This window comes from Caloenas nicobarica, chromosome 17, assembly GCF_036013445.1.
Source record: "Caloenas nicobarica isolate bCalNic1 chromosome 17, bCalNic1.hap1, whole genome shotgun sequence".
In the NCBI taxonomy this organism is placed as follows: Eukaryota; Metazoa; Chordata; class Aves; order Columbiformes; family Columbidae; genus Caloenas; species Caloenas nicobarica.
In genome coordinates, this window is record NC_088261.1 from 12,279,521 (window position 1) to 12,292,723 (window position 13,203).

Genomic DNA, 13,203 nt, shown 5'->3' on the forward strand with positions numbered 1-13,203 from the left:
ACCTTTCCCACTGTCTGCAATTTGACTGCGAGCCAACCACTTTATTTTATAAATATGACACCCCGGGTGAGGCCGCTTTGAGCTTGCTCTGCTAAATAACCAGCTGTATGGCGATGGTTTTACTACTCACACATCAGTGGATGAGCCCAATTTATGTTTCATATCAATCATTTAGCTTAAGTAAATGCATACTAGATATAATGAATCATCTAGAAGTATAAGGTTGTGTGATTTTTAATATACTTTCTGCTTCATGTTACTTAGTCAGCTAAAATCTTTGCTGTAAAAGAAAACTTTGTAAATAATCTTTGCTAAAATCTTAAGCTGTAAAATTCTGCTCATATTTACCGAAAGCAACTGCAAACTACACCGAACACTTTCAAGATAAGGTCTAGTTCACACTTTGCTGGAAAGAATGGAACTGACTGGGGAAAAAAATAACAATACAAGGCTAACATGGAGACATTACAGACATCTGCAGAACGGGGCCTGTTTTGCACTTTGCTGAGAAGAAAAGGATTTATTCAGACAAACAGTACCTGGAAGACCATGGGCTATAAACAGTGTCTACAGCTGAACTAAACAAAGGCACATGTGAGATCAGTGAAAAAGATCCAATGAGAAGCAAGGAGACCCCAAAGTGAAACATTGCTGTTGGACTGAATCATGGTGTGAATGGTCCGTAAAGAGATAAAAGTCAATGGTTTCCTCTGCTTAGGTTGGACCTCTGCGCAGGTACCCAGCTTGAGCCAGCCCTCCTGCTATTCTATTCCTTTTTTTGTTTTTTATTTCTGAGAATTTTGTTTCCTGAAAGTCCGCTTTGCATACAGTTATTAGGCCTCACCTGAAAGTTTGCCTCTGGAATTCTAAAATACAGACTCCGGAGTGAACAGTTATCAGGGAGGGAAGACGCCTGAGCGTTTGCTTTGTGAACGGGTACAGGCTTCTGGAGAGAAGGCCAGCAGCATTCGGCTTGGCATATTTCCCCCATGCAGTAAATAATAGAGTGAACCCGCCACCGAACTCTTTTTGAGTCACATTTTTCTTTGAGAAATCTAAACATTGTTCTGCAGTGAGCAGAATCCTAAATCACTCCTCTGTGACATGGAGGCACTAAACAACCTATGCAGTGCTGCTTTACACAGTGGCTGAGTGGAACACCAACAGCTGCCTTTCACTAGGCAATATAGAACCATAGAATTGTTTTGGTTGGAAGAGACCTTCAAAATCCTCAAATCCAACCATTAACCTAACTCTGGCATCAAACCATGTCCCTAAGAATCTATACGTCTTTTAAAGACTTCCAGGGAAGTGCTTACCTTATTGACCTGCTGCTGCCATGTGAGAGAGCAGTTGCCAGGGCAGTCAGACTGCGTAGCAATCTCGGCAGAAATCCCGCGTTTCTAAGGAGCCTTCACCCCAGCTGGGCATCGATGCAGAGTAGCTGTGTGCTCACGTGAGGGTGCGGAGATGGAACAACTTCACAAGAGCACAAAAAAATCCCCCTTTGGCAACACCACAGAGTTTGCCTCCAAGAGCTGTACAAGTCTCTCCTTCAGGAATCATTTTTCTCCCCTCTAATAAAGTCTCATAAGACTCATCTGTGGCCATTTCAGCACAAGGCTTACCAGCAGCTGATGCATACCCACCGAGCAATACAGGTGGACGCTCCTGGCTTTGCTCGTCACCACACCATTTCCTTACAAGAGGAGGTTTTTGTCAGGATATTAGTTGACTCCCCCTGCCCTGTGGCCCCGATGTCCCTGCCACGCTGCCCTGTGGGCGGTAGCAGAGCAGCTGTTGCTGTGGCCAAGCCGTGAGCTCAGCTCCAAGAAGTGGCACAGCAGAAGAGCTTGATAAAACCTAATCAGAGCAACTGAACGGGTTTTCTTCCAAAGTTAGAAATTTCTTAAATTTTCTGCACAAGAATACATCAGGTTGAGATTATTTTAACATGCGGCTCTGAGAAAAGCCTCTGATATACTAACAAGGCCTATTAGCACAATGCAAGTTGGACTACGTTAAAGCAGTAGAGCAGCACTGGATAACGGGGGGAGGATTAATAGGTGTGTTAATGACCTGGATCACGAGAGGAACATGTATTGCAAATCCAAGAGTACATGGACTTCATATTTTCTTTCATTGCTTTCATGCTATGTTTTTATAGAAGTCCTACATGCTTGTAAATTGAATTTGCTAGACTGCAGCAGCATACTGCAGAAATGAGTGGTCCCTCTGAAGAATCTTTCTGGGGCCTCTCCCTGTGATTCTTTGAGAAAAGCAGTTCTTTCCAAATTATTTGATTTTCAAAACTATTTAATTTGTAGCTTTATGTTGCAGAACAGGGAAGCTTCATCTGGGTGTGTCTGACCTGTGATGCACTGTGCATGCATCGTGCTTAATGCACCAGGAGCTATGTTCTGGATTCATTTTTAATGAGACTAAATAATTGGATGGGTTCTTATCATGCTCAACAAATGCATCTCACAACTTTGGAAACTCTCTCATCTCTTTTGATCAGCCATCTGTATTTTTTTAATGCCGAATGAATAGGAACTCTTTTTTAACCTTTTTTTTTTTTTTTTCACATTCTATAAGCTGAGAGACTGCGCTGAGGCACTGGTCACAGAATTTTATTAAAAAAAAAAGAAAACAAACATAAAATACCAGGGAGTTCAGAGCTTCTTAACTGTGGAACACAGTGGTGAATTGGGCTTTTACTGTTTTCTTCTTTGCAGGAAGAATCCACAGCACAAGCTAGAATACAAGCACAGTTCAACACCAGGTAGGCCAAGTGGTTTAATACAACTCAAATGCAGGGAAAACAAAACAAAAAAACCCCAAACAAAAAACAACCCCAACCCAGCAATGGATTAAAAAAAAAAAAAAAGAAATTAATAAAATCTTGCAGCTACTGTAAGTGAAGAACACTGTATTTGCAGCTTCCTATTACACCGAGCTCTTGATTTTCTTACAATTGAGGTCTTGCCCTTGTCTGTAATAATATTGCTTGGCCACTGCAATCTTGCACTCACTTTGTCAAATGTTTTTCAGCTGAGGTGAGACACAGTTGATGTGGTTTGTATGCTCCTGTATCTTACATACTGACAAAAATGCTGTATGGGAAGTGGATATTTTAATGAGTTTAGTAGGTTTTATTGAGAATTCAGCATGGTCTAGTGTGGTATTACTGGATCTCCATATTCTGCTTGCTCCATTCAGAGCTGGAGTATTACAATGAAAACAGGGAATATATTTAGGTGTCACTGGAGTGTTTCTCAGCATTTCAAATGGCTATTGCAGTACATTATTTCTATAGCTTTTCTTCTATCCCCATAGGAAAATGTGCGCACAGTAATGTTTTCTGTTTTAACTGTATAGATTTAGATCTTATGATTTCATACTGACCATTTATTCTTACTTGCCTTTTGATAGGAAATCCTCAGGTAGCATGCAATTTTAAAATAGTAGGATAATCAAGTCCAAAAATCAAGAAGCAGCACCAAAAAATGCAAAGTATCTCCCTGAATTCTTGAAGGACAAAATGTGAACAGTACATCCCCCTCTGGTTTTCGGCAAGTCTAGTTACTGAAATATGAAAGATATTGGAATAAAATCTCAGAATCAGTTTTAATTATATTCCCTCCAGCCCTCAAGAGAACATACATGCAGAAATGTGTTCTCCCACTAAGAAAATCCAAAGAAAGATTAAAAAAAATGATGACAGGCATGTTTGCAATGTTCGTTTTAGAGCATCATAGGATAATTTTGGTTGGAAAAGACCCTCAAGATCATCAAGTCCAACCGTTCCCCCACCCCTGGCACTGCCCCATGTCCCTGAGAACCTCATCTCCGTCTGTCCAACCCCTCCAGGGATGGTGACTCCACCACTGCCCTGGGCAGCCTGTTCCAATGCCCCACAGCCCTTTGGGGAAGAAATTGTTCCCAAGATCCAACAAAGGCACTTTAATGAACAAATTCCTTGTATTTATCACAACTCCACCCAACCTGGTGGCATCTCTGAACTTACTGAGGGTGCACTCGATCCCTGATCCACATAATTGATCAAGATGTTAAACAGAACTGGCCCCAGAACTGGGCCCTGGCAAACAGCACTCATGACCGGCCCCCAACTGGCTCCAGCTCCATTCACAGCTCTCTGGGCCCGGCCCTCCAGCCGGTTCTTTACCCAGGGAGGAATACGCCCATCCAAGCCATGAGCTGCCAGTTTCTCCAGGAGAATGCCGTGGGACACAGTGTCAAAGGCTTTCCTAAAGCCTAGGCACACAACACCCTCAGCCTTTCCCTCACAAACGGGGGCCGCTGGGGCCCAGCCCAGGGCAGGCCCTGGGGCCAGTGGGGTCAGACTCGCGCTGTTCCAGCACCGGCCTCACTGCGCATGCGCCGCAGCTTCCCGGAGGGCGGGGCTGCCGGGGGGCGGGGTCAGGGCGGGGCTGTTGCCCGGGCAACGGGAGAGGGCAGCGGGCGGGACGCGCGGGACGCGGTCGCGGGGGTGGTGTTTCCATGGCAACGGGGGGGGTCCCTTGGCAGTGGGGGGCGGGGAGCCCGGGGGTTCCCTCCCTGGTGACGGGGTGGGGGGTGGGATGGGGGCGTGTCTTCCTGTCACCATAGCAACAGGGTGGCGATGGGGGGCAGGGGAACTCCGGTCACCATGGCAACAGGACAACCGACGAGGGGCTGTTTCCATGGCGATGATGGTGAGTTTACACGGCGACAGCAAGAGAGGGGCACCCCAGTGTCCGTCACCATGGTGGGGGGAGCAGATTTGGGGTTGTCATGGGGGTAATCTGGGGTCCCTGGGGGTAGTTTTGAGGGTGACTGGGGCAGTTAGTGATCCTTGGGGACAGATTTGGGGATGACAGGCACAATTTGGGGTCCCCCACCCCAGCTCAGCCCACATTGTTACCAGAATCTCTTTATTTTGACCCAAACCAAACACCCCGAACCCCCTGAATGCCCAAACCTGACCCCGACATTGGGACCACCGTGTTGGGACAGGGGTGTTGACCCCAACACTGTGATGAGGGGCTGACCCCAAAATCAGAATGTGATGGTGGACTCCAACATGGGGATGTGGTGGTTGACCCCAACTCCATGACATGATGGAGGGCTGACCCCAACACCGTGACAGGTTGTTGACCTCAACACCAGGATGTGATGATTGACCCCGACACTGGGACATGATGGTTGACCCCCAACGTCCTGATGGGGGGTTGACCCCAATATCAGGATGTGGTGGTTGACCCCAGTACTGGGATGTCATGGTGGGCCCCAACACCGGGACGTGGGGATTGGCTCCCCCCAATGTAATACTCTCCCCAATAAATTACAGCTCTCCCAACCCCACATCCCCCCATGGGGGGGCCCATCATGCCATGGGGCTGACCCCGCTGTAGGGCTGACCCTGCCGTGGGGCTGGTCCCACTATGGGGGTGACATCGCCGTGGAGCTGACCCTGCCTTGGGGCACTCAAGGCTCTGTCACCTGCCCCACGAAGAGGATGGTGCCTGTGGGGGAGAGAGGGGTCAGGGAGCCGCCCAGACCCAAAGCAAGGGGGGACAGAGCCTCCCAGACGTGGGGCATGGAGTCCCCCAAGACCCACATCGATAAGGTATGAAGCTCCTCAACCCAGATCCATGGGACATGAAGCCCCCCAAGACGCACATCCATGGGTGTGAAGCCTCCCAAGACCCACATCCAAGGGGATGGACCCCCAAACCCAGATCTAGGGGACACGAAACTCCCCCAGCCCCACATCCATGTGTCCCAGGCACCTCCCCCCAGCCCCTCAACTCCCACCCTCCCCATGTCCCCCCATACCAGTGGGGTTGTGGCGCACGAGGAAGAGGAAGGGCCGATCCAGGAGGATTTCCAGGGGCGCCATGCGGGAATATATGATGGCAGCTGGAGGGGAGGGCGTGAGCAGTGAGACCCCTCCCTCCAGGCACCCCCAGCCCCAAGGGACCCAGGTGTCCAGGCACTCCCCTCCCAAAGGGACCCAGGTGTCTGGCCCTCCCCATTGCAGGGACCCAGGCATCTTGGCCCCCCCGTGTCACTCACCAGTGGCCGATGTCACCTCGGTGCCATTCTCTGTCACCTCCATCCTCACCTTCTGCAGGACTTGGCCCAGGACGAGGGGCTCCTCAGCTGATCCAGGGGTGAGAGGTGAGTGAGGGGGGTCCTTGGACGCCTGGCTCCCCCCACCACCCACCCAGGGACCCTCAACTTTTACCTGAGAGTGGGGTGAAATCAGCAGCGTTGGGGTCAAAAGGAGCATGGACCCCCAAGGACTTTAGTGGTGCCTTGAGGTCCCAGCTGGTCTCTAGGGAGAAGCTGAGGGGCGGTGGAGTTCACAGGGGACCCAGGCATCTGGGGGACCCCCCCCACATCTCAAGGGGGACCCACCCATCCCCTCCCCCACCCAGGAATCCCCTCTGCCCCCCAAGGGGACCCAGGCATCTGGGGGACCCTCCCCACATCCATAGGGGACCCAGGCTTTTGGAGCCACCCACCCCACATCTCCAAGGGGACCCATCCATCATCGCCGCTCAAGGGCATCCAGGGATCTGGGGGGCCCCCCTATATCCCTAGGGGGATGCAGGAATCCAGGGGTCCCCCCCACATCCATAAGGGACTCACCCATCTCCCCCACCCAGGGACACAAGAATTCCCCCTCCCCACACCAAAGGGGACCCCAGCGTCCAGACTCACCGGGGCAGGATGAGGACACGGGTCACAGGGGTCATGTTGGTGACCCAGGTGGTGACAAGTTGGGCATCAAGGAGGCGGGTGAGGGTGACAATGGGGACATCCCGCCAGGTCAGGGCCACCAGAAGCATGGCCACCTCCCCCCCAGCGCAGGGGACCTCCACCACCTCATAGGGGACCCCTCCCAGCGTCTCGAAGTCCCCTGCGGAGACACGGTGGCATCAGAGGGGACCCAGGTGTCCAGGAGGTGGGAGGGCAGGAGGGTCAGTAAGGTGACATTGGGGACCCAGGGTGACATGATGGGACCCAGGCATTTGGGAGATGGGGTGTGAGGGTCAAGCAGGGTGACACAGGGGAACCAGCGTGACATGGGGGGATCCAGGCATCCGGGAGATGGGGTGGGGGGTTCAAGCAGGGTGACATAAGGGACTTCAAGGTGACATGCGGAGGCTGGGGTGACACAGGGGACCCAGGCGTCTGGGGGCCAGGGGTCTCACCGTAGTTGAACTTGGCTGTCTTCTCCATCATGGGGACAGTCACTGTGGTGCCATCTGGTCTGTGGAAGGGGCGGGGGCGGGTGGCGAGGGTGGGGAAGGGGCTCCTCCAGGCCCCCCTGAAGTAGAGGGCGCTAGCCAGGACCAGGCGGGTGCTGGCACCGACCGCACCAGGGGGCAGCAGCCCCCGGATCCGCCCTGAGGGGACAAGGGTGCTCCTGGAGTCCCCTTCTGTGGTGGAGGGGGACCCAGGCGTCCAGGCACCCAGCACCCCCATTCCCAAGGAACCCAGGAGTCCAGGCACCCCCACCCCGAGCCCCCCAGGGTCTCACCCTGCGTCCGCTCCTGCACCCAGGCGTTGAGGAGGGCACGGGCCCCCTCTCCGCGTTGGAAGTTGACCCTGGCCAGGCGCCGGGGGCCGAGGGTGCGGGTGAAGAGGGGGACGAAGCCAGGGGTCAGCGTCAGCCCCTGCCCCACAAAAAGCCCCTCGGCCACAGCCAGGAGATGTCCGGGTCCCCTCAGTGCCCGGCGCAGCACCCAGAGCTCTGCCACCACCCCTGGATCTGTGGGTTCAGGGAAACTGAGTCAAAATGTGGGGATGGGGGCACCCATGGGCGACCTGGCATGGGGACACCCACAGGTGACCTAGTGTGGGGACACCTGTGGGAGATCCAGGATCGGGATTGGGACACCCATGGGTGAGCTGGTGTGGGGATGGGGTCCCCACAATGGGCACAAGGATCCCAAAGTGTCCTACATGGCGGTGGGGACCCCACCATGGGGACAAGGACCCTGAGAACCCTCACCATTGATACTGAAGCCCATGGCACCCTCAAGCTGGTGACGGCCATGCCTGCCGGTGGCCAGCTGAAGGGCCAGCAGAACAGTGGTGGCCCCGTGAGGGGCGAAGATGACGTTGGTGTCCCCTCGGTGTCCCACTGCCTCCCGGAAGAGCCTCAGCCCGAAATCAGCCACCAGCTGGGCCACCCGTCCTGTCGCTGGTATCCTGGCACCCACCAGGGCCACCCAGGCCAGGGCCACCAGAGCCGCCGGGACCACCCGCATCCTGGAGGGATCCAAGCGTCTGGGGGTCACTGGTGTGACCTTGATGACCCAAGTCCCTCCCAGTGGACCCAGGTATCTGGAGGTCACTGAGTTCACCAACGTGACCCCAATGGTGACCCCAGTACTGATTCCAGTCCCAATGCTGCTCCCAATCCTGGTGCTCATCCTAATCCCAGTTCTAGTGCTCATTCCAATACCAGTTACAGTGCTGGCCCCAGTCCCAATCCCGGTGCTGGTTCCAGTCCTAGTCCTATTGCTCCTTTACCTGTTGGTCTCAATCCCAGTGTCCCAGTCTCAGGCCCAGTGTTGGTTCCGCTCCCCCAGTATCAACCCTGGTGTCGGTACCAGTATCCCGATATTGGTCCTGGTGTTGGTCCCAGTGTCGGTTCCAGTATCCTGGTTTTAGCCTTGGTCCCCAGTTTCAGTCCCAATGTCTCGGTCTTGGTCCCAGTGTCATTCCCAGTCTCCCAGTGTCGGTCCCGGTATTGTACCTGCGTCCCAGTGTCCCTATTGTACCTGCGTCCCAGTGTCCCCAGTCCCACTCAGTGCTGCTGCTCCTGGCTCTGGGCGGCATCCGGCCCTGGCAGCGGCTTTAAAGGGCAGAGGGAGGGGCCAGGGGAGGGGGTGTGTGTGTCACCAACTCGTGTCCCCATGCCCCTCCCTGTGTGCCGTGTTCCCAGTGCCTCCCTCATGTCCCCAGTGGCCTCCTTTGTCTCCTGTGCTCCCCCATGTCCCCAGTGTGTCCCCCTCACGTCTCCTGCGTCCCCTCTGTGTCTCCACATGTGTCCCATGTCCTCAGTGGCATCTAGTGTCCCCCACGTCCCCCACATCCCCCCATCCCCACGGGTGGCCCTTTGGTGGCGTTATGGGGGGGCGGGTGACCTGACGGGGTGTCACAGATCTCAGAGGACCCAGGCATCCGATCAGGGTGTCACCGCCTCCTCGAACCCGGGTTTCTCCCCAGGGCGACGCCAGAGCCCCTTCCTGCGGGGTGACGCGGTGGCTGCGGTGACACCGCGGGGGGGCTGGGAAACCCCGCGGTGCCCGGACGCCTGGGTTCTTTTCCCAGGGCTGAGTGAGGCTCAGGCGCGTGGAGCCGACACGGGCGGGGGCGGGGGCTGCCCGGACGCCTGGGTCCCTTCCCAGGGCGCTGAGTGAGCCCGAACCCGCGGCGGCGGCGGCGGCGGGTGTCCGGACGCCTGGGTTCTCTTGGCCAGAGAGGAGGGCGGGGCGGGACACTGGGTGCGCTGCCCGGACGCCTGGGTCCTTCCGAGAGACGATTCCGGACGGAGGGGGCGAGGGGGCGGGGACGGTGGCCAAACCACCCCGGGGTAAAAATAACCCGGGCTGAAACGGCGCCAGGATCGGGCCCAACGCCCACCCATGCTCCCAGTGTCCCATAGATCCCGCAGAGACCCACTGGTACCCACCCTTATGGGGATTCCCCAGGGGCTCGTAAAGGGGTTGAGGGGAACTGGGGGGGCGGGTCGCGGACCATGAGTTGTGCCACCCCAAACCTGCAGCCCAGAAATATACTGGAAAATAACCTTTTTCCGGCGTTATTTTGCCCAAAATTGGCCATTGTGTCAGCGGGGGCGGGGGGAGCAGTGAAAGGAGTAAGGGGAGAGGAATTTCCTCAGAAACCCAAATTTACTGCTTTTCCACCCAAACAAGGCGTCGGGAAGGGGATTATTCACGGGCGGGGCTGGAGCAGACAGTGGGACGCCGGGGTTGGGGGGCCACACATCCCGTCACGGGCACGGACACGAGTGTGAGACACAGGGGTGCACTCACCCCCCCCCAGCCATGCACGTGCGTGTCCCACTGCACCCCAAAAACGAGTCCTTATTGTGGACCCCAGCACGACCCCCCCGGCATCTGCCCCCGCTCCCCAAACCCCCCAGCCCCAGGGGGGAGTGACTCAGGCGGGGGTGACTCATTTGGGTCTCAGCACCTTCCTGTGGGGCCCGGAGGGGTCTTGAGTGGGGGGAACATCCAGCTCAGCCCCCAATCCTGCACGGATTCACTGCAAAATGGGTGCTGCACCCCAGAAACCCATGGAGCCACCCCCAAGTGTCACTGTACCCCAAAACCACATGAATCCACCCCAAAACCATGTGGATCCACTCCAAAAGTGACATGACTCCCAAATCCCTGTGGATTGACCCCCAAATTCACATGGATTCACCCCCAAATTCATATGGATTTCACCCCAACTGTCCTTGTGCCCCAAGCCTGAAGAGATTCACCCCAAAATCTCACACAGACCCAAACTCACATGGATTGTCCCCAAAACTGCATGGATCCACCCCAAAATCTTGCACAGCCCCCGGCCCTGTCACCCCGTGACACTGTCACCCATGGCAGGGCCACCCCACAGCAGCATTACTCCATGACATTGCAGCCTCCCCACACAGCACTGCCACCCCATGAGGGTGTCCCAGTGTCCCCTCACACTTAGGGACCACCTGAGCTCATCCCTTCCCACCCCTGTGTCCCCATATGGGACCCTTTGTCACCTGCTGGGCCACATCGCCTGACATGGGGAGTGTGACACCTGCTCAAGGAATTGTCTGTCTGTGTCCCTTGCTTGGTGACACCCCCAGGTGACCTCAATGACATCTGGGCAATGGATGGCTTCCTACCAGGAACTGCTCCCAGCCCTGGGTGAGGATATTGTGAGTACACCAGCACCCCATAGATTGTCACCACCATGACCCTCAGCCACCATGGCCCCAAATGTGGCCAAAATGTCCCTTCTCTGTGTCCCCTCTGTGGTGGCATCAGGATGCGGAGCAGACAGGGGCTACACGGGATTGGTCGGGTCCCCAAGTACTCTGTAGGAGACTGGTTGTGGCAGGGGATATATGGGTGTCATCTGATGTCCCTGGCCTGGTGCTACCTCCCAGGTCTGTCCCATATCCTCATCCCATGTCCCACGTCTCCATCCCATGTCCCATGTCCTCGTCCCATGTCCCACATCCCCATCCCAAGTCCAAAATCTTCATCCCGTGTCCTAATCCCTTGTCCCACATCCCCACATCATGTCCCATGTCCCCATCCCATGTTCCACATCCTAATCCTGTATCCCACATCCCCATCCCATGTCCCATATCCTCGTCTCATGTCCTCATCCCATGTCCTCATCGTGTGTCCCCATCCTACGTCCCCATTCCCCTGTCCCCACCCTGCTTCTGTTCCCGGTCTCACTCCACAGTGGGGACAAGCCACGGCCAGGGCTGGTGGGGATAGGACAGGGTCTTGGAGGTGCTGGGACATGCCCAGAGGAGTCTCATGGACCTTGGAAGTGAGTGTTGGGCATTCCTTGACACAGCGTGTCTCTGTGATCACCACCACTGTGACCACCACCACCACCATCCCTGCCACTGTGACCATACCCCACACCATCCCTACCACTATAACCAGCACCCCCAGCCCCACCATTACAACCACCACCACTGTACCTACCACTATGACCACCACCACCACTGTCCCTGTTACTACGACCACGATTCCCACCTCAATTACTATGACCATCACCACTACTACAACCACCACCACTGCAGCAACCACCACCAGTCCAGGTGAGTCCTCCTTCTTGGTGGCACCACCTGGCCATGTCCCTACTCCTTGACCTCTCACCATGCCCCAAGCATTCTCTTGCACCTCTGGGGTTTCTCTGGGCTGTGTTACAGCATGCATGTCCTGGGGTACCTCTTCCACGTCAATGCCAGAATGGGGCCATGTGGGACAGCATCAAGTGCTGGTGTCCTGGCGTGTACTACAGCACCTATTGTGAGACAGCTATTTGCCAAAATGGTGGCACCTGGGTCAACAGTGGATGCCAATGCCCTGAAAATTTCCAGGGCCTTGAGTGCCAGTTTGCCAAGGAGATCATCGGGGTCCAAGATGGTAGGGAGCCATCCCATGGTGTGCTGTACCACACTGGGCCTGCTTTGGGGGTCACCAACTCAGGATCTGGTCTGAGGTCACCTCAGAAGGACCAGCCTGGGAATGGGGCCACCACAGAGGGACCAGCCTGGGAATGGGGCCACCATGGAGGGACTGACCCTGGAATGGGGTTGGGGTCACCACAGAGGGACAGATCCAGGAACGGGGCCACCATTGAGAGACCAATGTGGGAATGGGGCCACACTGAGGGACTCACCTGGGAAGGGGGTTGGGTCACCTCAGAGGGACCAACCTGGGAATGGGGTCACCATGGAGGGATTGACCTGGTCCCATGACCAAGGGCACAGGGAGTGGGATGGGGACACCTGGGTCTATCACTTACGGGTCTCCTTCTGCTTGAAGAAGTGACAGTGAATGCGATGGTGGAGGTGAAGGTGAAGGTTGAAAACAGGAATTTCACAGATGACCTAGCAGAGAAGTCCTTTGCAGCTTTCAAGGATTTCAAGAAGGACTCCACGGAGCGGGTCAGGGCACAGCGATGCCCCCCATGCTGGGGGACATGTTGGGGGGACATTCAGGGCAAGATGGGGCTGATGCCCAGGTCTCCCCGTGGTTTCTCTTTGTCTTCCAGATGAGGGAGGTTTACAAGCACACAGAGGGCTACCAAGATGTGGTCATCCACAAACTGATGTGAGTGCCCACCTGGGGCTGGGTGGTGTGTCCTCATGGGGTGCTGACCCCCTCCATCTGCTCTGGCAGGGTGATTTGGGGTGAAGGCACCCATGGAGGGTCAATTAAAGGTGATGCTCTCCAAGGGTGGGGCATCCACAGCCCTACAAGCCATATCACGTCCCTAGGTCTCCTCCAGGATGGTCCAGCCCCATGTAATGGTGGCCACACTGTCCCTCCACACTGGGAACCCCAAAATGGTCCCAGTTGGGTTCCCTGCAGTGTGGGATGACTGAGTCACTGGTGCCCCTTCTCCTTGCAGCCAGGGCAGCAT

The 13,203-nt window shown here is 55.4% G+C and overlaps 1 protein-coding gene across 1 annotated transcript; it reads right to left on the bottom strand.

Annotated features, from left to right (window-relative positions):
• Positions 1–5,490: 5,490 nt before the first annotated feature.
• On the bottom strand, positions 5,491–11,933 carry LOC135995528 (plasminogen activator inhibitor 1-like). Its single transcript, XM_065646907.1, has 9 exons — positions 11,476–11,933; positions 8,030–8,289; positions 7,556–7,786; positions 7,227–7,421; positions 6,733–6,931; positions 6,254–6,354; positions 6,082–6,168; positions 5,842–5,925; positions 5,491–5,528 (listed from the first exon to the last, which is right to left on the bottom strand). The coding sequence occupies exons 1-9, from the start codon at positions 11,931–11,933 to the stop codon at positions 5,491–5,493; spliced, it is 1,653 nt and encodes a 550-aa protein (XP_065502979.1).
• Between the last annotated feature and the right edge of the window lie 1,270 nt (positions 11,934–13,203).

Excerpts from the sequence above, each read along its gene's own strand:
- LOC135995528 (XM_065646907.1), bottom strand. The coding sequence starts at position 11,933 with ATGGTGAGAGGTCAAGGAGTAGGGACATGGCCAGGTGGTGCCACCAAG. Across the intron at positions 6,932-7,226 it reads GACAGCCAAGTTCAACTACG|GGGACTTCGAGACGCTGGGA; the intron begins GTGAGACCCCTG and ends GTGTCTCCGCAG. Across the intron at positions 6,169-6,253 it reads TGATTTCACCCCACTCTCAG|CTGAGGAGCCCCTCGTCCTG; the intron begins GTAAAAGTTGAG and ends CCCCTGGATCAG.